Raw genomic sequence first — 27,883 nt, 5'->3', positions numbered from 1 at the left:
CAATGTCTCTGACAAACTATTGAATGAGACATCAAAGACTAACTGTTCTGTTAATTTTGTGGTCTGTACACTTGACTAATCTCCTTTCCTATCACTCTAGAAGATCGAGGGGTTGCGGAGGGAGGACCAGACATGATTCATCCCCAAATATACAGCGTCGCCAAGTGACACATGAGCTCTTTTAAATAAATAGAAAAGCTGTGTGACAGAAAACTGCAGAATGAAACAATCAGCAAATTTGTGCAGGCAGCAGAACACGAAGAACATTAGAGCCTGATCTTTCAAGCACGTACGCAGATGAGTAACTTTACTCATGTGAGTAATTCCACTGATAAGTCAAGATACTTGCATAAGTATTTGCATGGCTGAGCCCATTTAAATGCCAAACCATTTTTGAAACACTATTAATCTCTTTGCCTTGTTGCAATGAGGTGCTCAGGCTGATTACTCTGGGAAACAAGTTAGAAAACCTTTTTCCTGCAGATGAAAGTCTATACATAGGAAAGGAGCAGCTATTCATCACCACTCTCTGGGTTCTGCTAGAAAGGAATAATTGGAGCCATGTTAGCACCTCACCATCTACTTCCATTGTATCATGTAGGCTGTACCTTCTGAATTACTAAGTCACAATACTGTAGAGAGGTCTAGAAGAATTAGTATGAAGATACAATCTGTATTTATATCCATAAAGAGGTTGTCTTCTACTGCTACTAACGCTATGTCCATGATGTGCAGTGCTCTGGAGCATGATTTGTGAAGCAACCTAGCTGTTGGTAGATGTCGCAACTTGTTGGAGTATGGAGCTTTTTCAACAATTTTGCCTAAGAATGGAAGTTTGGAGATTAAGCAATAGTTCCAGGGGGTAGGGGGTGTGGATCAGAGTTCATGTTGCACTTCCCATCAGTACCCGGGCCGGGGAAGCTGATGATCCAACCAGTGGATCAAATTCAGTGATGAATCCCTGTCACGTGCCACCTGAAGTAAGTTGTGCATATGCTAAGAAGAAGACTATTGCAGGGAGGATAGTAGTTGTGTTTCTTTGAAGGTGGTGTTAATGATTTCCATTAGTAGTAGGCATAAAGGCCCATGTGTTGTCAGGGATGGGAGAGTGGACAATGAATTCTGGTCAGGTTTAGAGTTTTCTGCCTTCCTTAGTTTCATGTGGTTTATATTTTATCAATTTTATCCCTTTGGGGGTATTTTTTGTTTTTGTTTTTTACGTTTTCTGCATCAGAGAAACACATTTTACTAGTTGCTATTTCGCTTATAACCTGGCTTTGCATAGTGCTTTAGTTTTAATTTTTTTTTCTTGAAACAATATAGGTTTAGGAGAGCATAAACTTCTTGACTGAGCAACTTTGACATATGCTGGAAAGTAAGAAATAAAAATGGCTATTCAACAGTTAAACTAGAAAAAAATATGCTTCTGTTTGTTTCATATCCATTTAATTACTTCCTCTGATAGTTTCTACCAAAAAAGTTTCACATTTAAAAGTCTATAATCCTCTGGATTAGGATTTTTTGATTAAAAAAGCGAGTTTATCTTGAAATACCACTAGCTAATATAAGGTGCAGGAATGACCTTGCCTACTATAGAACTTTTGTTAACCATGTTTATTATCCTAATGGTATGTTATAAACTTGCTGTGAATAATAATTTTTCTAATTTATACCACACAACAAGGTGTGCTTTAAATACGGGGTATGTTTGGCTGCATGACTTGAATGAACTGAGAAGTAGGATTCTCATGTTCACACACACAAAGCATGTTCATATTGTTATAATTTTCCAAAGAAATTATTTTAAATGGGAGGAGATTAAAAAGTAAAAAGATTCCTTTGAATGTAATTTATAATCTATTTGTGATGGAAAGTGCCGTAAGCAACTGCCTTGATTGTAATTGTAATGTCTGCTCTGATTTTATTTTTTAAGTAAATTTATATGTATATATGTTTTAAGTAAATTTTAGCTTAAAATTGAAACAGGACAGCCTTTAGGATCCTGTATTATATTTAAGGGGTAAATTCTACATTCCTTATTTGTTTCAATGAGAAGCAGTCACAACCTTGAATTGAAAGGGAGTTTTGCTTAAGAAAAAAGCATGAGGCCAGGTCCAAAATCTGGCTTGGAGGAGGAGAGCGGCACTCACACTGGGATTATATCCACATCCACAAACTGGTCACCATGTTAGTCACTATCCAACTCAGCCGGACTAGGAGAGGAACCTGGGTCAGATTTTCAGGCGAGTAGAGAAAGTTGACAGTAGCTTAAATGGAGGGGACTGGAAACCATTTGAGAAAATATTTATTACCAAATAACATGAACTTGCTTCTACTGATGCTGAATTTTGAAACTTAAAAACTCTTTGTGAAAATTAGTGGCATTGGGCTTGATTCTGCACCCACTTTGGTCAATGGTAGTATTTCCTGTTGATTCTGATGGATACAGAATCTGGCTCACTGTGAGTCACTTTAATTACATCTTTCCAGTTTGATTATGCACCCTAATATGTGTAACTTTTCAAATATACAGAACATGCACACTGACGCAACAGCATCAAGTGAATTTATGTTTAGTGATAACAATGGAGCAAGTTCCATGTAGGTTGAAGTAGTGCAGAGGATTGGTAAAAGTCAGTTATTTCATGATGTGATAGCATGGAATGAGCTGTTTGTTGTTTCTGCATTACCTAAGCTAAACACTACAATAAACCTGAAAGTTTCCTTCTTTTTGCTCTAAGTCAATTGTGGGAAAGTAAATATGAAATAGCTTTTGAGATGCTTCCTTGCACAGTTACCCTTTTCTTTACATTGATGTATTAGGAACATTATCTACATACAGTACATGATGAGTGACATCTAAAAAACACCTTACCTTGTTCCTTTTTGTAATAGTAATTTTGTGATAGTAAAAGAGCTGTGGGCCCCAAAAACATTATAGGCCAGATCCTTCATGGGTATAACTCTGTGTAGCTCCATTGAAGTCAATGGAACTATGCTGGTTTACATGTGCTGAGGATCTGATCCTGTGCTTTGGAGCCAAGTGTAAAAGGTCTTTCCTTTTACAAAGTTTACTTTAATTCAAGCCCAATGGAAACATAACAGTGGACTTGTTACAGTTGCATGCCAGTCAGTTATTGAAATTGGCATTCACTAGCGTTGTCTGTGGAATATGTAATAGGCTTGCTAATTGTATGTTGCTTGACCCATACCTAACTAGATAGAACTATGGACAGTTTTTGGCATCCAAGTGGTAGTAGGAGACCAAAATGTTAAACTTTAAGGTATATTTCACATTTAACATTAAATATCTAGAGAAGTATGTTTCACTAACACTGTCTTTGCAGCATTGAGAGCCAAGTTCTGCTCTGCATTGAATAGAAATCAATTTATGAATTTACATTCATTTAAGTGAGAGAAGAATTTGACCCTAAGTTTTATGTCTGTACTACTGATAAACCACTGGTTGTCTCAATCTATTGCTATAGTCCAGACTTCAGGCTTGAGATTGAATTAGGAAAGGTGAGCCATGGAGCTCTCCTGCGTTTTGGATGGTGTTGCAGATCAGTCCTGTTCAGTCAATCCACATTTGTTAACATCAGAAAATATGATGGACTGGATTTAAATGAAACCATCAAGTTCTTAAACAGGACAGTTCCTTTTTAAGTTTTTAAAAAAGTTTAAACCACAGGATAAAATGTTGTGCCAATTATGCATAAACTTCAGTACCACTAGAATAAAGGAAACCATAATTCTGTGAATTTATATTTTATTGAGATCATCTGTTTTCATTTATAAATAGAGAGAAAGAGAACAAGAGACTCTATAGTGGGGGACAGTGATATAATGCGGCTTCTAGCCATTTGCAGTGAAATGAACCATAACCCACACTTTCTTTCTTTGACAGGTTGAAAAGATTGAGAAAAGGCAAAAATACAAGATTGTCAGTCTTAGAAGTTACAGTAAATAGATGTTAAAATCAGCCTGAATGAAAGTACATATAACTTGTTCTGTAAAGAGGAGTTTCTGAGAGAGAAATCTTTCAAGAAAGCCTGTTAGCTCAACACTGTTAAACTCTGTATTTTAGGAGATTACTTGAATATGTAGTATACACTGTATAGGATGGGTAGATACTCAGATAGACTTATTAAGGACAGCCCTTCTATTTTCACAACCTCATTATAATGAACTGATTATCAGTGTAGACTTGTATCAGGGCTACACAAAAATATTGTTAAACTTTCATCACTTCAGTCATGGGATTATTACAGGCATATGTAAGGCGCTCTAGTCACTGTGGTATCTGGGAGTATGTTATATAGATGTTACTTTAGATCAGGAGCAAGCAGCCTTTTCTCCAAAATAAGGTACATGTACTCTGTAAGCCTCCAAAGAAAGCAAACTGACTTCCTTGAAATGCACAGGTCTCAGGGAATACCAGTTTATAGACTGGTTTCAGAGTAGCAGCCGTGTTAGTCTGTATTCGCAAAAAGAAGAGGAGTACTTGTGGCACCTTAGAGACTAACAAATTTATTAGACCATAAGCTTTCGTGAGTACAGCTCACTTCATCGGATGCATTGAGTTGTACTCATGAAAGCTTATGCTGTAATAAATTTGTTAGTCTCTAAGGTGCCACAAGTACTCCTTTTCAGTTTATAGACTGAATCACAGTATTAGTTAATACTTAGAGACAGTCTTGTTCAAATACTTTCAGGCCTAGTCATGAGGCGTTCTGAGCAATCTCAGTTTCCACTGACTTTCTGTGATATTTGAAGGCCCCTTCTGGAACTGGGCCCTTAACAGGTCTGTAGTGATTTCAGTCATGGTTAAGAATATCTACTGATTCATACGGTGTGCATATATGATATCTCTCTATCTATCTATCTATACTGTATAAAATATGGTGATGTTTTGAGTAGCTGTACCATTTTTATTGCTACGAGTGAAGAATAACTATATTACTCATAGCTTTAGCCAAAAGAGCATGTTCTCCGAGAAGTGTTTAAACCCGTGGGCAATATTTGACTGCTGTTGCCCTTGAATCCAGTCAGTGGACCAAATCCTGAAATTTTTACTTTGTCTTTATTTACCTAAGCAAAACTCCCAAATGCATGTGCAGAGTGTTTATTACTTACCTGGGGTGCCAGCCACTGATGTTATCTTCTTAGCTCGTCAGTAATTTTTGGTGCCCAGAATCACTTCGCTTAGGGCAGCTCCAGTTTTCATACAGCTGACCTTGACCCTAAAAGCTGTTGCTGCAGCAGCAGCCCCCTTAGGGACACTCCAGCCATATCCTTTTCCTCCCAGCAAATCCCACTCCTTCCTCACGACAGGGGATGGCATGCAGGAGCCAGTGTGCTGGTCTTACATTGCCAGAGGATTCCTTTTCATGCAGAGAATCATCCCCTTGCCACTCAAGCTGATTTTATTACCAAAGTGGCACAAAGCAATCTTTAAAAGGTCAAAGATCTGACTCTGTATCTTACTGTCAGTCACTTTATTGAGCCACTAGGCAATAATTTAAACCTAAAGAGTCCTCGCTGTGCATATTCAAGTGTCTCATATTACTGCATGTCTAACACCCAATTTGTATTTGCAAATACTGTACAGACTTTATGTGCATAAACTGTAGTTTCTTTGAAAATATGGCCCCGTGATTTGGTGTTTAGTCCACACGTGCTGGAAAGAGGTTGATATGAACTTAAGGCCAATTAACCTGCCTGGAGGGTGGGCTTGGCCTAATTAAAAATAAAGCCCAACTGTGGGAGAGCAAGGATATTTTTCATTAAAAGTTGGGTGATCCCAGTCAGGAGGAGGAGACCCAGAGGAGAGGAGGTAGAGAGATCCTATTCTATGAGCAGCAGCCTGAAAGAAGGATAGGAAGAACAGAGGTGAGCTGGGTGCTTGACTGGAGATAGGGGCTTTGAAGTGCTGTAGCTTGCCTGAAACCCTGAGAGGGGAGGAGTGTGCTGGTCCGTGGGGTTGGTCCCCACAGAAGCCTATGGTAAGAAAGGAGGATAGCCTAGAGCAGCAGAGGCATGCTGCAATGAGGTGGCTGCCAGCTGAACCCAGTTAGGCTGGAAGTTTGGTTTATATACGTTTCTGTTGGATATAGGAAAAAGGACTTGGTGGCCCCAGAAGGGGTGGGATTCTGCAGAGTGGTCTGGCTGGAGGGCCAGGACATTCTTATGGATGGACTTGGCCAAAGAACAGTGGGGGAAACTGAGTAGAAACCATGTCTACATTACAAGCTTTGGTCGATGCAAGTTACGTCGGAGTAAAGCTGTCGCGGTTAGTCTGTTGTGGTCAAATATGCACACACAGGAACATGTGTTGGCACTGCATGTACACAACAGGATGCAAAGTGCAGTGTACCAGAGGTAGGTATTCCAGTGTGCCACTCCCCTCCGCCCAGCACAGTGCCTTTTGGGAAATTTTTGTAATGCACTGTGGGGCAGAAACAAGTCACTCAGATATGGCTGGAAGCAAGGGGTCAAGTGCCCATCATGCAACTTTCTCCATCCATAATGCTTTTTTTAAAATCCCACAAACCCACATGGCACTTTTTGCTGTTCTCCATCTCTAATAGAAGCATAAAGCCTGCAGGGCTCTTCAGTATTGTCTTGAATGTTGCAAACACAGGACAAATGATCTTCCAGTATTTGCAGAGCCTCAGGAAGAACCAGAACAATGGAAGACATGATGATTTATTTGATCCTGATCTTGTGAAAACCAGTTCAAAATTGTTGGTGGAATTCTTGGAACAGCTGCAGATGACAAAGCATTGCTTCTGGGCCTGAAAAATGAGCATTGACTTATGGGATTGCATCGTAATACAGGTCTGGGATGACGAACAGTAGCTGCAGAACTTTCAGATGCAAAAAGGCCACATTCCTGGATCTGTATGCCAAGCTTTCCCCAGCCCTCTGATGCAGGGACACTGGAATAAGAGCTGCACTGACTCTTGAGAAGTGAGTGGTGATCACACTCTGGAAATTTGCCATGCTGGTTTTCTACTGGTCAGTGTGAAATTATTTCAGAGTTGGAAAATCCACAGAGAGGGCTGTTTCCATGCAAATTTGTAGGGCCATTAATTGTGTCCTGCTATGCAGAACATTGATTCTCGGCAATGTGCAGAAAATAGTAGATGGATTTGCAGCAATGGGATTCCCAAACTGCGGTGGGTGATAGACGGCATACATATCCCTATTTTGACACCAACCCATCTTGTCATAGAGTACATTAACCAAAAGGGCCACTTTTCTATGGTTATGCAAGCATTGGTGGATCTCCAGAACGCTTCACCACTATCAGTGCTGGCTACTCAGGGAAGATGTATGACACTGACATATCCAAGAGGACAGGACTGTTCAGAAAGCTGCAAGCAGGGACAATCTTTCCCAATTGGCAGATCACCATTGGTGAAGCTGAAAAGCCAGTAGTGATCCAAAGGGACCCAGCCTACCCTTTGCTCCCTTGTCTCATGAAGACATACACTGGTCTCCTTGACAACACCAAGGAAAGACTACTGCTAAACAGGTGCTGAATGAGAGCTGGATGTGCTTTTGGTAGATTAGCACATCTCCACACCCCAGAGCAATGTAGTTAAGCCTTGTAGATGGCTCTAGGTTGATGGAAGAATTTTTCCGTTGATCTAGCTCCCACCTCGCTGGGAGGTGGAGGGAGAATTGATGGGAGAATTCCTCCTGTCGGCATAGGTAGTGTCTACACTGAAGCACTACTGTGGCATAGCAGCAGCTGTTCCACTGTAGCATTTTAAGAGTAGACAAGTCCTGAGTACTATTTTCCACAGGTGGTGGTGATTTTAGCTGATATCTCACTCCTGAGGTTCACAAAGTCACATAGCGCACAGCTGCTGCTGATGTCCCAAAGCCACCTGGGCCTGCATGATACTAGTCTGTTCACTGCAATTGTGCGTGACTGAGTCATTGTGGAGTGGTGTGGGAAGGTGTCCTACTGCAGAGGATGAAATAAGGCAGCCATCCCTAGAAACCTTTGGGAGACAATTGTGGAGTATCTCATGAAAGTTTCATTGCAATCTCTCAGGAGGATACAAGGGACATCTATGTACATAAACAAACTGTTCTCCATGTCTTCTACTCCCACCACTACAGGGTAATGAAAAGTGCACAACAACTGTACCTCTGTACTGCTATCCCTTGTCATCTGAGTAAAACAATGAAAAGTTATTATCTCTGTCTTGCTAACTTGAGGCTAAGCTGGGTGCTGTCTTTATATTTAAACATTGTAAGTAAAAATGCATGTACACACTTACCTTCAGTTTCTTTCCCTTCAGCGGGCTCATCCATGCTTGTCTGGTGGGACTGGCTAGACTGCAGCAGAGTCTGAAAAAGATTCTGGCTCTCGGCATAGCTGCCCCCTGCTGCATGTCCCACCCTGCCCACTGTTCATGACAGAGTTCTGTGTCTTGGGCTCCTAGAAGGCATCCACAGTACTCTCTGGGAGATCTATGGTTGCATCCTGTCGTGATATGCTTACCACAGTTCCTTTGCTTTCATGCAGCGCTACTGATCCCTTTTGTATTCCTGCATCCCCTGTGCAGTCTCTTCATAGATGTCCACATTTCTACAATTGGTCCATAGCTGTACCTCCACAGCCTCTTTTCCCCATAGGTCCAGGTGATCCAATACTTTCGATTTGCTCCAGACAGGAGCGTGTCTAGTGCATGGAACTGGCATGGTCAGTTGGCCCAGTTGCACTCAAGGGAGAGATGCTAGGTGTGCTCACCAACCTGGGAAATCAGGAAAAGGCAGCTAAAGGAGAGGAAAGAGGGTGGCTTCTGTTTTCCATGATACCTTTATAATTGAAACCATAGTGTCACTATCGGACATTGTGGGATAGCTGCTGGAAAATTGTTAGGGTTGACATAGGTCACAGAGTGTCTATACTCCATGCTGCATTGACTTCAGTAAGTTGATCCCAGATTAGCGCTGTTCAGTGAGGTGGTGTTACTGTGTCATTGCAATGGGGCACTTTACATTACAGATAAATTTGAGTGTAGACACATGCACAGATAGGTCAATGCAAGGTGACTTATGTCAACCTAGCTTTGTAGTGTAGACCAGGCCTGGGGTGAAGGTGCTGCAATGCCACATCCAGCGATAAGGGAGTGTGTTGGAGCAGCAACTTTGCTACAGGCCCACATAATTCTGCCTGGAGACACCAAGGAGTATGGAAAGAACAGGAGTACAATGAATTGTTCTCTTAGGGGCTGATCCAACTCCCATTAAAACCAAAGGGCGCTTTCCCATTGACTTCTGTGGGAGTTGGGACTTATGGAGACTTTAATAGAAGTGTAAATAAGAGAGTAGACAACCTTCTGTTTAATTCCAAAGGAAAATGTTTACAGTCTTCAAGCCTTAAAATCCAACCTTCCTATGGAGGCATTTCTCGCTGTACAGAGGGCATTCCACTGAATTTACATTTTAAAATATGCCAGCACAGAGGAGTTGTAGATACACCCCCCCCCCCAGTGTTATGGGGCACAGTTCAGCAAGGGACTTCAGCACATGCCTAAATTCAAGCACGACTGAAGTCAAAGGGACTAATCACAGGCTTTAAGTTAGGCATGCGCTTAAGTATAATCAGAACATTAATGATCTTAGCCTCTCAGTTTGTCATGAATGACAGTTAGTTAACTATTGTAGGGAGCTTTCCAAACCATTTAAAATGACATTAAAAATTTTAAATACTGCTAAATCAACAGCCAGTTATGTAAGTTTCTAAAAATGCTATCCATATAAAAATCATCGTCTTAATTTAATTATAAGGGTGAAAGTGTTATCAGTATTTTTAAGTTATTACTGTACTATCCTATTTTTGAATAACAGAAAAGTGTACATTTGCACATAATTGTTTATTTCTTTCAGTTTTATATTGGAAAAAACTGGTAGCCCTTTAAAACAAAGTATAAAATTGGCAGTTAGTAGTGTTTCAATTTCAGTGCACTCACCCATTATCGGATTTTGTTCTGCTAGTGGGTTTATCATCGTGATAATTGTTTGATTTTGATGCAGTTCTTTTGGAATTTATATATTTTTTTCCTTTTGTTTATTTAGGATAACAGATTCTGTGGCATTGACGCTTTATATATCGAGTTGTGAGAAGTCAGTTGCTATAGTTTTGGTTATCTATCTCTTGTTTAAAATTCCAATCTTCTGATTCACTGTGCAGTTTTTTAATACAAGAGCTCAGCTCTTTCACAGAGTGAAATTACTGATTCATATCTTTATCAGGTTTCAGAGTAGCAGCCGTGTTAGTCTGTATTCGCAAAAAGAAAAGGAGTACTTGTGGCACCTTAGAGACTAACAAATTTATTAGAGCATAAGCTTTCGTGAGCTACAGCTCACTTCATCGGATGCATCCGATGAAGTGAGCTGTAGCTCACGAAAGCTTATGCTCTAATAAATTTGTTAGTCTCTAAGGTGCCACAAGTACTCCTTTTCTTTTTGATATCTTTATCAGTTCATCAAGGCCTATTTTACTTACAGATGAGGTCTGAATATAGCATCAACCTGATAGGATTATTACTCTAAAAAGTGAATCCTATGTTGCTTCATGATTTTCAGCCTAATTTGCCTTTGTGCATAAAATGAAAGGTATCCAACGAACTAAATAGCATAATAATTTTGCAACCTCCAGACAAACATGATTTTATCCATACTATCAAGATCATAGATATCACATATATTTTCCTTTGAGAGATAGGAAAAGACAGAACACTGTATTCACAGAAGCATCTTTGGTCTTTTCAAGATGGCTAAAATATATTTGATGTAAGCAATTTGAATTCATATTCTGCTTAATCATTTTTTATAATTTACATTAACATTTCAAGTCACTGTTAGTTTTCAAAGGAAAGGATTGTGCTTGAATGACTTACATGTAATCTTACATGGGCTCCAGGAGCAGGTGTTTTTCAGCATCTGTGGCTATGTCTATACTACCACTTATGTCGGTATAACTTACGTCGCTCAACCTAAGCATCGGTGTCAACAGAGCTGTCGGTGGGAGAGCTTCTCCCACCAAAATTGCTACTACTGCTCCTGGATTAATTAAGTTGATGGGAGAGCCCTCTCCCATCAGCTTAGAGCAGCTACATTAGAGAGCTTACCGCGGCACGGTTGCATCAGTGCACATGTAGCCATAGCCTGTATCATGTAGGGTTGGAAACAGAGGGAATAACCCCATTTACATCTAAATTTGCTAATATTTATTTGAAAAGTGTGCTGTAAAGATTAGTAAACAAAACAACCTAGTGAACCTTGAGAGGCACTAGATTTTGCACATTTCTTGAAGTATTTTTGGAGGTTTGAAATATTCACAAAATTGGTCAGTCTTTTTCCTGTATTTTTTGTATATATTATTCCTCATAGGTGATTCAGTTTAAAAAAATGTTTTCAAGTTGAAAGGCAGCTTTTGATATCTATGAGTAAAAGAGGAACCCCCACAAGTCCTCCCCGAAAAGTGAGGAGAGTTCAACTGCATGGTATTCACGGTATGCCATGTATATTTCCACTAGAATATTTCTTCCTTGCCATTTGTATTTGTTTTTCACTGGCTCTCTCTGCTCCATATTCCCTATGTATAACATTCATTCTTTTCTGAGCACAGGTAGAACCAATTATTCATAGAATATGGCAGTTGGGTAGGCATTATATATCAAGATGTGGCAGGGCAGATGGGTTGGTTGACTGGCTGGCTGACTTTCCTGAGGAGGCATTTCATTCCTCCACCAGACTATAGACAGGTCCAACCAAACCCCAGATCTGCACACTCCTAAGATTTGAGGAAATGTGTATCTCTGGTCAATCACATACATTCCATAGTATATGAGCAAAATAAGATCAGTGTTAATTCTTGAGATAGCTATGCTTCAGTATTCTCTGTTGTAATGAGGAAAAATATCTAGTGAAACTTTTTCTCATTTGGAGGACCTGGGCTGCCATTGACTAATCTTGCTAAACTCTACTGAGCATGTGGATTGGTTTGGAGCACTGTCAGTTATCCTTTCAAAAGCCAGCAGTGGGGGGTGGCAGTTTCATATTCTTCTTGTCTTCCAGACTCTCAATCTCAGTCTCTCTCCCCTCTTCTGCTCTCTTGTCCTTATTTTGTTAAGTTCCAATACTTTTTTCTCTATAACATCACCTAAATCTCTTCTTTTCTTCATGATCTACAGTGCTAAAATTCTTATCCACATTCTTATCTTATTAACTTGACTCTGATGACTGTCTCTGGCCTCCCTCTTATCACCTCTCCCCACTTACAAACTGTTTCTGACACAATTTTCCTCTCCCATCACTCTGACAACATCCTCCCGTCCTACCTCCTTGAATCCCATTATTACGTTCCTCTCTGTTACCACAGTCAGTCTCTCGGTCCTCCACTTTTAAGTCTCTACATTATATTGCGCCCATCTACATGTCTGCTGTCATTTTCTACTTCACCCACCCTCACTCTTGAGGTTCTTCCTAATCATCTGACCTTACCCATCCCCTTGTCTCTCTTTTGCACTTATGCCCCCAATACCAGAAATATTCTGTTACTGCTTGTCTGCCAATCACCCTCTTTCCTCCTTTAAATATCTCCTAAAACTTCTCCTCAATAATTCCCCACATCCTTCTTCTCCTTATCTATTGTTGCATGCCTTCTCTTACCTCTCTTAGATCATAAGCTCTTTGGGGCAGGGAACATGTCTGACTGTATCTAGTATATCATGTTGTATGCATAGGCCCAACTGTCTGTGTGGAGTTGTATGGATTTTTTATTTGTGTCTTCAGGATAAATGCTAAAATTTTTTGTTATTAGGATTGCAGTGTATGGCTTTAGCCATTGGACTTGGTTGTCTCAGTATCAGGGAATAGAGTCTGCCCCCTCAAATGGAGCGGGTGTTTGCGGGGAATAATTAGAGGATTTTTATTTTTTCAATCTCGAGTTGAGGGTATGCCATTCCTGTGGATTAAATATGAACACATCTTCTGAGCTGAGTGGAGTAAGTTTTTGTGGGAGCGTCCTATCTACTTGTGTCAGATATAATGGTATCCTAGCTCAGTATCCTGTGGCCATATTCAGATGTAGGATATCTAGCCCATGTGCGGCCCAGGGGAAATAAATCCGTATTCTTATGTACTGCTGCAGTATGTAAGTGCAGAAAGACTGGAGGTTCTCCTCTTTTATCAGTTGCCAGGATTTCCAGCCTGTAGGGCTAGCTATGTCATTTATTTCAGTCATGTGGTGCTTTTTCAGATGTTTTATAAAACTCAAAATCCAGACTGGTCTCATTCATGTGAACTTTATTTATCTTATAAGGAAAGAAATGTCTTCACTGTAGTAAAGAGTATAATGAGCATCATTTCATTCATTCATTCATTCATTCATTCATTCAGTACCAATACCATTTGAGTGATTTTTTTTTTGACAATAGGATCAAGAAGCATAAAGAAATGCATGATAAAACAAGCTTATGCTACAGTAGGTTATGGTTTATTCAAAAAGTATATTTTGTTTATGATGTTGTTTTGAGTATCCATACAAATCACCCTTTTGTAACCTCTAAGTACAGTTCAACTGTAACACAGAGCATTTCATCGAGGGCACGAGTACTCTAACAACAAAAATGCCTGTGTTACAAAGTTTGAGTTCAAATGTTCAAGAGTGGAATTGGCTGTAATGGTATCTCTGTGGAAAAAAATAAGCCTGTGGTGAAGTTGGAACCCCAGTGCCAAAGCACAACATATAATTGGGCCTAATTTTTTCCATATGTATCCACAAAAACAGCCCTTGCTTCCATGAGAGATGAAAGCTTCCCCTTTTTTGTCATATTTTTATTTTGTATATCATTCTAAACTCTTTGTGATTTGGTAGGCTTTCTAGAAAAAACATATCTGGATTTAGGGGGAGATGAACTGTCATCTTGGAATCAAGTTTATATTTCTAACAGAACCCCCGCCCCTTTTTTGGTGTGTGTTTGAGGGGCGGGAGGACGACATAAATAACTTTTTCTTCCTCACCACCAAAACAGGGGTTTTCTAATAGGGTATATATAATCATTGTGAACTGTCCAAGTGGGAATGGAATAATCTTTTGTGAATTAAATTAAATGCCTAATTGAAAATAAATAAACTAGTAGAATTTGTATCAAATTTTAACAGAATCAGCAGACTATTTAAATAGACTTGGTGGGACAGGGAGAAGTCAGTGGTGGTCAATGGACTTTAAGCCACCTTTCTGTTCCCTGGACTCTGGGACTGCGTGGAGACTTGCCTGGCTATTGTTGTGAGTTGTAGCAGCCTTAGGGATACTAGAACATGTAGTTTGTTTCCTATAGCCTCCATGTGTCCTAGAAAATATTTGTAGTGTGGTGCACTCCAAACAGACTTCTTGAGCTGCTAGTTTTCTCTGTGTTATATAATAGCCACTGTATCAGCAGTCATTACACTTTATCCCCCTCAAATCCAGCTAGAGGACACCAGGTCCTGGAAGCCTGTCCTTATGTGCCGCCACCACTGATTGCTAAACCACTGCTGTGGAAGGCTTTTAAAAGGCATTGGATCCTAAGTAAGATTCCAGAAGCAGCAACAGGCTAGGGAATAGTGAGGTGAGGAAAGCTCTTTTGCCTTCCTCCTGCTCCAGCCCAGCTAGGAAGGCATTCTGTGGACACAGAGGGCTGGTCTTCACTACATTGTTAGATTGACATTCCCTGCATTAGGTCAAATTTATAACGTGCATGTCTACACTACAGAACCCTTCCTGTCGACCTATAGGGCTTTGAAAATCAATGCCTGTACTCCACCTTAACAAGAGGACTAGCACTAGATTCGACTTTCCCAGGTTGAATTAGGGGTAGTGTAGACACAATGCATTCAACTTGTTTGGCCTCTGGGAGGTGTCCCAGAGTGCTCCAATGTGACCGTTCTGGATAGCACTTTCAGCTCCACTGCACTTCATCCAGGTAAATAGGAAAAGCCCTGGGAACTTTTGAATTTCATTTCCTGTTTGATCAGTGTGGAGAGCTCACCATCACAGCTGACCATGGCTGCCCAGGTACGCAAATGCGCTCCAGGGTGAAGCATACAGGAGACACTGGATCTGACTGCTGTGTGGGGAGAAGAGTCTGTGCAGGCAGAGCTCTGAACCAGCAGAAGAAATGCAGACTTTATGCCAAAATCACATAGGCCACGGGGAAAAAGGCTACACCAGGGACACACAGCAGTGCCATGTGAAAATAAAGGAGCTCAGGCAAGCGTACCAGAAGACAAGGGAGGTGAACGGTTGTTCTGGTGCTGAGCCACAGACATGCTGCTTCTATGAGCAACTGCATGGCATTCTAGGCGGGGGACCCCACCAGTACCCCCACTCTCTCCCTGCGGGACCCGGACGGCCACAGGAAACAACAAGGAGGACATTGTTGATGATGCTGTAGAGGCACAGTAGGCACGCAGAGGATCCATTCTCCTGACAGCCAGGGCCTTTTCCTAACTCTGGAGCCAATCCTTTCCCAGGACCTCCTGGTGCTGGACTGTGATGGCGGGGAAGGCACTTCTGGTGAGTGCACGCTTGTAATAACACTACAGGGGTTAAATGCAATTGTGGTTAATGTTTAATTTGAGGTAAACAATTGGGATACAGTGATGGCCAGTGTAGCCACGCAAAGGGTGCTCCCCGGAAAAGCTATTCATGTGCCAAGATTTGCCACACTAAAAAATGTCCCCGGGTGTGCCCTCACACCGCCTACCCTTTCATGTGTGCTTACCATGCCGCCTGCAAACCAAAATCTGCGGCCTCGCGCTCTGCCATGTGTTGTGCCTTACTGGCAGGCTCTTCTTATAAAACACTAAATTTGGCCGAGTACCTCAGGGAATGTATTTACTGCTGTGAATTGTTTCATTCATTGCAACAATTAACCTTTTGTTTGCAGCAATGTATGCTTTTCCTTGCAGCTGCAACATTTTCTCTTGGTGCTTTCTCCATTCCAGCACAAAGACTGTCCCAGATTAGAAGGCGAAAAAAGTGGACAAGGGAAGACATGTTCTGTGATTTGATGCGTTCCTCTGAGGCTGTCAGGGCCCAGCTGAATGCATGGAGGCTCACAGAGAGTATGCGCTCTCAAGAGGGCAGGAAAGCAAGCAGGGAACAAGAGCGTGACATGCAAGAGAAGATGTTGCGGCTTAAGGGGGAGAAAACAGACATGTTGAGGCGTCTGGCTGAGGTGCAGGAAAGGCAGCTAGACCTTAGAGTCTCTCTGCACCCAGTGATGAACCAGCTGCCTTCCTCACCAAGTTCCATATCCTCCTCTCCCAGACATTCTAGAATGCGGGGGGGGGGGGGGAGGGGAGGAAATGGGAGGGGGAGGGAAGAGAAGCTCCGGTATCCCTTGAACTTAACTCCAGGGGATGGTTCATGGAGCAGAAAGCTCTTATTCTTATTCTTATTCTTATTCTTATGATTGCTAGACAGTGCAATTGTAATAAGCTATGTGTCCTTGCCCTTCGTTCCCTGTGTTATAAGGCCCTTACCTGGTTATCATTGCTGTCTCTGTTCAGTGTTTGTTAGCATAATAAAAATGCATGCATTGAGTACAAGAGGCTCTTTATTCACTGTGCACACTGTGGTTGGTGGGGTTTTAGTTTACAGGACAGTACATGCAAAAAAGGGGGCCGGTTAGTAAGGAACAATACACAGAACTGTCACATCAGTGTTGGATCATTCACGAAACTGGTTTTCAAAGCCTCTCGGAGATGTAGTGTACCTTGATGTGCTCTTCTTATTTCCTTGGTGTCTGGCTGCTCATAATTGGCAGCCAGGCAATCTGCTTCAGCCCCCCCACCGCACCAGAAACTTTTCCCCCTTACTTTCACAGATATTATGTAGAACACAGCAAGCAGCAACAACAATAGGAATATTGCTGTCGCTGAACTCTAACCTAGTGAGTAAACTGCGCCAGCACCCCTTTAGACATCCAAAGGTACATTCTACTACCATTCTGCACTTGCTCAGCCTATGGTTGAACTGCTCCTTACTGCTGACCAGGATGCTGGTGTACAGCTTTATGAGCCCGGGAGCAAGGAGCATTTCAACATCACCAACAGTAATTTTCTGGTTGGGCAGAAAGCTGCAAGAAGGAACTTTCTTAAGAGACCAGAGTTCCCAAAGATGCAAGCATCATGTACCTTTTCTAAACATCCCATGTTGATATTGTTGGAACGGCTGCTGTTATCCACTAGCACCTGCAACACCATTGAGAAGTAGCTCTTCTGGTTTTAGGGATGTGCGTTCTGTCTATCGCCCACCACAGTTAGGGAACCGCATCGAGGTAAAGCCATCCAGTATGTCCTGCACATTTCCCAGAGTCACTACCCTTCTTAGCAGAAGTGAATTGATTTCCCTACTTGGATCACAGCAGCCATCACGGTAGATTTACCCACTCCAAACTGATTCCCGACTGACCAGTAGCAATTTGGTGTTGCAAGCTTCCACAGGGCTATCGTCACTCGCTTCTCAACTGTGAGAGAAGGTCTCATTTTGGTATTTCTGCGCTTCGGAGCTAGGGAGAGCAATTTGCAAAGTTCCATGAAAGTGGCCTTCAAAATGCATTCAAAATTTATGCAGCCACTGCTCCTCATCCCATACCTGCATCACGATGCGATCCCACCAGTCTGTGCTTGTTTCCCTGACCCAGAAGCAGCATTCCATGGTGTCAACAAGCCCAGCTGCCACTGCCAGTATGTGCAAATTGCTCAGTTCTATGGCTTCCAATACAGCTATTTGCATGGCATCACATTCTTCCACGCGGCTGCTCCTGGCTAGGCTCTGCAAATACTGCAGGACGATGCATGAGGTGTTTGTCACGCTCACAGCAGCAGCGTACAGTTGAGCAGAGTCCATGCTTGCTGTGCTGTGGTGTCTGCATGAGTAACCCAAGCTTAGGCTCAAAAATGATTGTTTGCTGTTGCTTTCAGGGAGGGAGGGAGGAGCCAAGTGCATCATGGGAGGCTGACAATATGAATCCAAAATACCTCACGAAAATGTTTTTGTCCCAGGCACTGGGAGCCTAACCCAGAATTCCAATCTGCAGCAGGAACGATGGGATAGCTGCCCACAATGCATCGCTCCGTGAGTCGATGCTACTCATGGTAGTGGGGGATGCCCTCCACCGACGGAATGTGCATAGTGGGGACATACACCATCGATTTTGTAAAATCGGAGGCTACAGATCGACTTTAATAAATTCAACCTAATTTCATAGTGTAGACAAGTCCTGAGTGATCCCAGCTGCCAACTCACACCAGTGGCGGCAGCTCGCTTCCAGGGACATATTTGAAATGGGTCAGCTACCCCAGAAGCAGGAGTCGCTATCCAAGGAGCAGGAAGGTGAGTGTTCACAGCCTCCAGTAGTATTCTTTTCATCTTGTTCACTGTTCCTCTGATGTCACATGCTCCCAGGGCCTGGGCTATAGGGGAGAGCTGAGACTATTGCCTCATCTTTTCATCTTTACTGGATCCACTCCAAATGTACTGCACAGAGGGCTAAAAATCCCCATATCACCACCTCAGCCACACAGGGTCAGGACCTTAGGGGTGAAGAAGTGGATCTACCTCCCACTTCAGATCAGAGATGCTATTTGAACTGCTGTGCTAGCCACAAGGTCCCTTGCACCAGCTCACACCACCAGGCAACTCATCACCCCAGAACTACCTCCCACACCCTCATAGAATCATAGAAATGTAGGACTGGAAGGAACCTCAGTAGGTCATCTAGTCCAGTCCCAGGCACTGAAGGCAGGACTAGGTAATAAGTAGACCATCCCTGATAGGTGTTTGTGTAACCTGTTCTTAGAAACCTCCAGTAACCATATTTGATTAAATTCACCCGCATACCCCGCATTTCACCAACTGATTAACCCTCTACTATCACTTGCTTAATTGCCACTCATTGATTTTACATGCTCACATTGCCCCACCATGCCACCTGAATTTGTCCTCCAGTTCCTTGCCTCCACTCTTTACTCTCTTTCTCTCCCTTTCACTTATACTGCCATCACTTTCCCTATTTCTTCTACTTTCCTTTATATGAACCCCTTCCACTGTCTCTAGCTCCACTGTTTGGGTATCTCACTCATTGAACCTTTTCTAAGATTATATTGTAAGATCTTTGACACAAAGTTCCTGGGTGAAATCCTGGGCCCCATTTAAGTCAATGGGAGTTTTGCAATTGACTTCACTAAGGCCAAGATTTTACCCCCATCTCTTCTTTGTCTTTAAAGTCCCTTACATGCTTTTGGGTGCTATCTAAATACAATTTTAGTTATTGTATACTGATCTTGTACTACACTGGTGGACTGCTTAAGAAAGAATAATCTACATTTAGTTCACTTTAGCATCACCATATAGTCTGATGATGGCCACTGTAGACTTAAAAGAACATTCACAAATGTACATATTGCTTTGATTACCAAGATTTTAGAATGTCCAAAATGCAGTACAAGATGAATAACACACATCAGATGTTTGCACAGTTAACTCGATAGAAGTCAAGGAAATAATGTTTAATAGCAACTTGTTACAAAGAGCTCATATTTTTATATTGATGGAAAATGGCACAAAGATGCCCTTAAGCCAGCTCAATATTTGTATTAGTAAGTAACCAAAACTGTGTGTCAAAGTACTCACACACATACTAATCACTTGCATTTGTAACTGCTTCCTCTGTCTTCCTGGCAAAATATCAGCATTAGGAAATTGTGACTAATGGTAAGACGAAAGAACACTGGAACACTTATTTTAACAGGCACTGTATCAATAAGATCTTTAGAGGTGCCAAATTAAAAATTAAATAGGGTTTGATTACCCCAAACAAGATAGGGTATGAATGAAGCAGGCGAGTTTTGTGAAATGAAATGAAAGAGACAAAAAAGCTCCAACAGAGTTTGGTTTTATTATTTATTATTTTTATTGCATTTGTTAGGAACATGCACAGCATATGTACTAATTTCTTAGGGACAGAATCAATCGAGTGCATGTGCAATTCATAAGGGAGGGCAGGAAGTCTTTACAATGTTGATCTGTTTTGATTTTTGGATATTTTTACTCTTTTTAAAATCTCATGTTCCTGGATAAAATTTTCATCTCTGTTTCCTTGTTTAAAAATAATGGACTTTTTGTATTGTTTTTGTGTTTAATAATTAGTTATGGCGTCGGATTGTATGAGAATTACTCTGTTTAGGCAGCATGACAGTCTGTTGTGTCCGGAGGATTTTTTTCCATGCAAATGGCTTTTGAGAATGGCAGCATTTCAGGATTGTGAAACTGCGGCTGATGATAATGGTACTGTGATAATTAAACTGTCCGCAGTCTGCCTTTTTCTGAAACTGAGACAAGGTAGTTGTGATTTCATCAAAGGCTTTGGATGAGCTCTGTCAGCAGGGAAGGCAGAAAACTCCCCATCCTGAAGAGTCTCCATTATATCTTTCCTTTGTCGGCTGAATGTTCTGCACATTTCATCTTTGCCCATCTAATAACAAGACTAGTCATCTTCTTGGTATTCTTTGTTGACAGAATTGCCAATTTGTCCTTCTAGTGGTACAATATTGAAATTGGCTCTTGGAGGCATCTTAACCAGCTGTTAACAGGTACAAAAGTCCCAAAGGCAGGAACCACATTCTCCTCGATAGTTGCTTTCTTTGCATAAACTTTTGTCCAAGGAAGTACAATAAACCAAAAGGTGCACTAATATTCAGCACAGGCTAGCAACCAGCATACATACCCATGGTCCCTGGGGTTATGTCTAACTGCAGCTATGAGGTGTGATTCCCAGTGTGGATAGACAGACTTGTGCTAGTACAGCTTGAGCTAGCATGTTAAATACAGCAGTGTGGATGTTAACTTAAGCTAGCCACTCAAGTTCAGCCCCAACAGGTCAGTCAGGCTTGGACTCATGTGGCTAGCCTGAGCCACAACCTGTGCTGAGATGCCCACACTGCTATTTTTAGTGCACTCAGTCAAGCTGAGCTAGCGTGAGTCTGTCTAACCGTGCAGGGAATCACGTCTTATGTTCTCCCAGCTGCAGTGTAGATACATACTTGCATTGCTAGCCTGTGCTGAAGCCTGCACCTCCACAGCTACATTGCTACTGTTACCTGTGCTAGTTAGATTAAAGCTAGTATGAGCATGCCTACTTGTGCTACAATCACACCTTCACTTGAAGTATAGAGCTACAAAAGGCCCTTTTATTGCACCTGTTGCTTAGCTGTTGTTTTCTGCCTTCCCACCAACTTTTTCCTTTTCTTTCAAGTTTGTCTGCTAAAACAGAGTAGCTGGCTCATGAGATAAGGTCTGGGAGGTCCAATAAATAGAGGATGATGTAATCATCTTTAAAAGTCACCTCTGCTGCCATGCCTACAAAATACTTGACAATTAAGAGAATTAGCAAACCACAACCGCTGCTTATTACACTAATTTTTTGATTTCCGTGATTCTGCAGTCACCTAGTTGTGCAACAATAGATAAGTCACTTAACTTTCTATCAGTGCATCAGATTAGCTGTCTGTAAAATAGATATCTCTTGCCTTGAAAGAGGGGTATTGTAAATGGTTACTTAGTTCATGGGGTGGAGTGACATTTAATTGGTGTGTATTATGTTCTTTGAGTTCTTTGGATGAAAGGCATTATATAAATCCTGTTTATATTAAAGTTGAAAAACCTTTGGCACGCTGATTACAATGTACAAATTCAGGTATCGAGAATAAGCTGGGGGAAATAACTGTGGCTCTGTGCAGAGGCACATGTTGTTTTAAAAGAGGAAAAATACAGAAAGAGAGGTTACAGCAGAGCAAAAGGACAACCAGAATAATGCAGTGATTCAGGGGTCTGTTACTCAAAATATGCTAGAGGCACAAAGTATATGTTCTTAGGGAAAGAAGGGGATCTCACTGAGGTAAGAGGGGATCCCACTGAGGTTGACATAGTTCTTAAGGGAATTGAAATAATGGATCCTCTAAGACTTTTCTGAGCTAGAGTCAAGAACAAAAATAAGGGGTTACAAACAAGCTTCAGGAAAGGCAGGGTAGCAAAGGAATTCGGGCAGACTTGCTCTTTGGCACAGGTGGTTATTAATACTGTGCAGCCTCCAGAATGAAAGTAACAGAGAAGCAACTGATATAAATAGTTTTGAAAATGCGATGGATGAGTACGTGAAAGAAAATATGTGGCAGACATGTGCTGACTTAAAGGAGGGGACTGTCCTAGATAGGTCTCCTGGCTTCCTTTCCTACATCCTGTCTTTCTGTGAACAGAGTTGTCAAGACAGATGTTTTGCAGCCCACAGTGGCAAACAGCGAAAGATGGGCCAGATTGTGGTAGAGGTACCGTTTGTATCGGGGCATACACACCAAAGCAGTATATTCTACAACCACTATGGCAATCATACCCATGTTCCACCCTTAAAGTTGCATCTATATAGAACATGCTAAAAGAAAAGGAGTACTTGTGGCACCTTAGAGACTAACAAATTTATTAGAGCATAAGCTTTCGTGAACTACAGCTCACTTCATCAGATGCCAGGCTGTAGTTCACGAAAGCTTATGCTCTAATAAATTTGTTAGTCTCTAAGGTGCCACAAGTACTCCTTTTCTTTTTGCGAATACAGACTAACACGGCTGCTACTCTGAAAATAGAACATGCTGTGTCTTGTTCAGCAATGCAGTTTACTAAATGTCATTTTGGTTTAGTGTTTAGGTGGTAATTGATACTTCAAAATTTTTCACTTCATGCACAGCATGATATTATGTGATTGTCCTCTGTTCTTCAAAACAGGAGGCATAAATATCTTCAGTCTATAGTCAATCAGACCAAACATCAATTTATATATGCAGTTACGCTATGTGTATATATAGAGAACAAAGTCTGGGATTTCCTTCCTTTTGATCAAGCCCTCTCTGTCCTCTATAATTACCACACAACATATAGGCACCCAAGCATTACTGAGATTAAAAATGGTTTCCCACATCAGTGCTATGCTACCATAATTATTTTAAAGTTGATGTCATACCCTAAAATGCATTGAAGGAATTTAAACACTCTTGATCTGCACTAAATAGAGTGATGCTGGAATGGGGAAGCCACATGGTCAGTCAGGCACCGACATAGTCTGGTGCCCTGTGTCATATCGTAGGATTTTGTAGTTTTCTTCCTCAGTATTGAACTCAAAAGGAAATAGCAAGCGACAGGCAAACCTCAAAATAACGAAAAGTTTGCTTTACTTAATTTTTCACTGTTTAGGATGTTTTTCCATATTGCTTAGGTTTGCAAATCAGGCTGGGAATTTAATGAGAACAAGCTTTTTCATGAGATTGCTGGAATTTAATTAGCTTGTGTGGCAAACTGTTTGATACGAGTTTTTACATGCTATAACATGATTTTAATAATTGGTGTACTGTGTTTGTGTCTTATAAATACATCTGTTTTCAGCTATGGGGCATATAAATGACCAACCTCATTTGCATGGTAATGGAGTATTCCAAAAGGTGATGCTTATAACTGTTAGTCCCATAAAGAATCAGGCCTCTTTGAAGTGTCTCAGTTTACGCGCACAGAAATTGAGGCTCTCTAACATCACTAGTCACTTCTTAAAACATAGGTTGTAATCTTTAGATTTCACAACAATCCATAAAGATAACTAAGGCAGTGCCACTTCTCAAAGCTATTGTTTCTTGCTGTCTGCATAATCGAGAAGACAACACTATATCACTTCAAACTTGGGTCACGTTATCCAGGGTTTATTCCAGCTATGAGGGCTAAACATTTAATTTTTAAAATGAAAACAGATTCTGGAGTACAATTCTTCAGCAAGGGATGGATTCTGCTGAAACTGTTGAGCTACAAAATACACAGGCCCTTGATTATTAGTGAGTTAGTAATTTTGCCTTTAGAGCAGCTCACAGGAATGGAGAAGGCTATGATCTTCCAAAGCAATACCATAAAACAGCTCGTGAAGCCCACTGAGAGTACAGTTAAGGTAAAGGGACAGAAGGGGGATGGGATGAGGCTTTGTTACTCCTTGTTTTAGCTGATCGTATTTTGGTTCTTCCAGCTGAAGATGAAATAATAAAGTTGAGAAGTATTTGGAAATGAAAACAAGAAGTTAATTGAAATCTTAATGAGCTTTGCTTTGATTGAAGATTTATGTAGGTTTTTAGTTTATCCAAATTGCCACCCCTACAAGGTTAACAGTACTTTGGACTTCTGTAGCACCTTTCATCTGAGAACCTCCAAGCACTTTGCAGACATTAACTTAAGTTTTTCCACCAAATGCATCCGATGAAGTGAGCTGTAGCTCACGAAAGCTTATGCTCTAATAAATTTGTTAGTCTCTAAGGTGCCACAAGTACTCCTTTTATTTTAACTTAATTAAGTTTCACAGCACTCCTGTGAGCCAAGCAATATTTAAATAAGGATCACTTCACCAAGCACTGAAATGTAGCCATCCTTGGGGTGGAATGTGGTAACTATTTAATAGTGCATAGCACACCAATTTAGGTGGGAAAGTGGAGAAGAATCTATCAAATTGAAGCTGCAGGGGAAATCTAGCTAGGTACCAGGAATTACCTTTGTTGGAATTTGTTCAGGATACCAAGGTGAACACCCTTCTTCTTAATTGCATGCAAAGTGCCATTAAATCTTTGACTACAAGTGATCAGGAACTTGCTGTTAGAGTTATCCAAAATATGGCTACATTTTAGTGCTGGGAGAAGTGGTCCTTTTGAAAACATGACTAGCTCCCAGGAATGCTGTGAAGCTTAATTAAATTGATTGTGTTTACTAGCGGTAACAGATCTCTCTGTGACCTGCAACCCTCAATATTGGTTTGACACTAATTCGGAGAAGAACACGTTACCTGCTCTGTCATCAATAGCACTACCTGCAGCACCTAGTTTTCACTTGGAAATTTGCCATGCGGTCCAACCCTGGTGAATTTATGACATCTGATGGGATCATTGCACAAGGTAGTACTACTCTCTCAGATCGCTTTACATTGCAAAAAAGGATGGACTGTACTTTCTGAGGGTTTATTTAGCTTTCAAATTCAAACCTGTATTAATCAATCCTGATTGTGAATTTACCATTACTGCCATGTTAAACCCACAATAAAGGATTTTGGGATTCTGTTGAGTGCTACACAATACAAACAAACTTTTTGGTAAGCGTTTCCCTTTTGGGGGCATAATTTTCAGTAATCTATACTTTTAATGTGCACCCTACTACTTTTGTCATGATTGGGAAACTTCACTGAGCAGGGGAGGGGAAAAGAGGGATTGTGCTTGTGGTGATCCCTGCTTGCTTCAGAAAGTTGAATTAGAACATTCATAGATCAGCAATGCAGTGGCTGTTGAAACTCGCTGTAGGTAGACAGAAAGTTTTTCCTACTATGCCCGGTGATGACATCATCTTTACATAAAAAGAAAATGGTATTTTCCACCAAATGCATCTGATGAAGTGAGCTGTAGCTCACGAAAGCTTATGCTCAAATAAATTTGTTAGTCTCTAAGGTGCCACAAGTACTCCTTTTCTTTTTGTGAATACAGACTAACACGGCTGCTACTCTGAAACTTTACATAAAAAGAAACTGTTATGTAGACCCTAGTTTTTCTAGATTTCATTTGCCTTACATTTAGCATACGTTTTATTTTACTAGTGCATCCAGGTGCTGTGCAAAGCAACAAGCAAAAGGGTTCCTATGTGTTTACCTCCTTCTTAGGTAAATATTTTTTCTATTAACTTACTTTTGTTTTTTAGCAACTTATTGAAAGCTGTTTAAATGTGGGATGCAGTGATACTATGGGAAACTCTGTTCTCATCATAAACAAGCTTGCAGCTAGTTTTCCATTATAAGCCAAGTTTGGATTTTCTCCCAACAGCTTCTAGACCAACTAGATCAATCCACCCAGAATGTCATGTTCCTAAACTTTTGGTTAGGGAATGCATGGAGGAAATGGGACAAGACATTGTGAGATATGGGGATTACTTAGATAGTTTGTGTGACCATTAAAGGAATAGGTTTGTGTTCACTTATGAATTCCATTTGGTTTTATGAATGCTAGCTGTACTTGTAAAAGTCACTGTAAATTAGATCATTCCTTTGGTAACAGGAACCTGGCATAGTGAGGAGCTATGTCTGCAAAAGTGTGATAAAACACTCAAAAAGTATCAGCACTGAATGGCTCTCACCTGCTTAAACAATGGGGTTTCTGCCAGCAGGGTCATTGCCTTTAAGTGGATTATCTCTTCACAGAAACCTGTCTGCGGAATGGGGGCTGGAATCCTCTTTGGCTAGAGCATGTGACTGAAAAAGCTACAATTTTATCCAGCTGTCCACCTTACAAAATTGGTAGATGGGGTGTGGGGGTGTGTGTAAAGACTGTTTTAAAGGGGGGAAGGAGGTGTGACAGTGCAGTCACATATTAGATTACAACACTTAAACTAAATTTTTCAAAATTTTGTGTCTAAAGTTAGGCTCCTTAATTCATAGATAGACCATTTTTATTGAGGTGCCTGGGTTTTCAGGAGTTCTGAGTTTCCAAAAAATTCCTAAATTGAAGTCCATAAAAACTCTAGATGTACAGCACCTTTGACAGGCAGGCCACTTGTATTTGAATTCCTAAATGTGTACTGAGCAGCCTAACACTAGGCAGCAATATATCCTGTTATGCTCAGGGTTTTTATACCAGGTACATCACCATGCTAACTGAGCACCAAGCCTGGGATTTTCAAAGAAACATAAGGATGATAACAGGTTTCATAGTAGCAGCCATGTTAGTCTGTATTTGCAAAAAGAAAAGGAGTACTTGTGGCACTTTAGAGACTAACAAATTTATTAGAGCATAAGCTCTATTTATTAGATGCATCCGATGAAGTGAGCTGTAGCTCACGAAAGCTTATGCTCTAATAAATTTGTTAGTCTCTAAAGTGCCACAAGTACTCCTTTTCTATAAGGATGATAAACACCTATTGAATTTCAATGGGTTTGGACACCTAAATTCCTTGACCTCCTTTGACAATCCCAGTGCAACTCTGAAAATGTTAGCATTTGAGTTTTCTAATTTTGTGTGCAGTATTGTTAAAATAGCTCACCAAACACATTTGTTTAAAGGGGCATGTGGAGAGTGGGTTATGATTAAAAACTCAAGACTAATTGCAGAGAAAGAACGAATCTTAAAGTTAACTAAGTTGTTTTGAGGAGAAACTAACTTTGAGATAACTTTTAAGTATTACAATGGATCAGAAGAGAGCAGCTGTTTACAAAATATATGCACTAGTGGAAGGTGAGAATTATTATTTATTATTCTTATGTATTATTATTTATTTGTATTATTGTAGAACCTACATGTCCTAGGCATGGACCAGAACCCCATTGTGGTAGGTGTTTTACAAACACAGAACAAAGAGACAGTCCCTGCCCCAAGGTGCTTCCAATCTAGGGCCTGCTCTACACTATTAAGTTAAGTTAACTAAGTCGCCTTGCGATGACCTAGCTGTGCAAGTATCTATGCTCAAATTTATCTCTGGCCAATGTAAGCACTCTATTATGGTAACACAGTAATACTACCTCCCCAGATGACATTGAGCTGTGGTCGACCTACTGAGGTCAATGTAGTACAAGTGTAGACACTGTGTGACCTCTTTTAGTGTTAACAGTCTTCCCACAGTTGTTCCATAATGCCTGACAGTGGCCTCTCTGGTCACAATTGTGAACTCCTCTACCCAGGGTTCACGGAGACCGGAAGCCACCTCCTCTCCCTTTTTTTAACTTCCCCTTTCCTGCATATTTTTGAAATGCCTTTTCCTGAT

At 41.0% G+C, this 27,883-nt stretch overlaps 1 protein-coding gene across 3 annotated transcripts in view; it reads left to right on the top strand.

Annotated features, from left to right (window-relative positions):
- BBS9 (Bardet-Biedl syndrome 9) overlaps window positions 1–27,883 on the top strand; it is a 461,967-nt gene that overhangs the window by 404,566 nt on the left and 29,518 nt on the right. The window contains exon 23 of one of the 3 annotated variants that reach the window (XM_043508761.1): window positions 3,908–3,927. The exons of the other annotated variants lie outside the window; for them this stretch is intronic. Within the exon in view, the coding sequence (XP_043364696.1) occupies window positions 3,908–3,912 (5 nt within the window). The 3' untranslated portion in view covers window positions 3,913–3,927. Of the gene's footprint in view, window positions 1–3,907; window positions 3,928–27,883 lie in introns of those variants that run through there. 3 annotated transcript variants of the gene reach the window in all.

This window comes from Dermochelys coriacea, chromosome 2, assembly GCF_009764565.3.
Source record: "Dermochelys coriacea isolate rDerCor1 chromosome 2, rDerCor1.pri.v4, whole genome shotgun sequence".
Taxonomy (NCBI): Eukaryota; Metazoa; Chordata; order Testudines; family Dermochelyidae; genus Dermochelys; species Dermochelys coriacea.
This window is presented reverse-complemented; position numbering and strand designations above follow the sequence as displayed.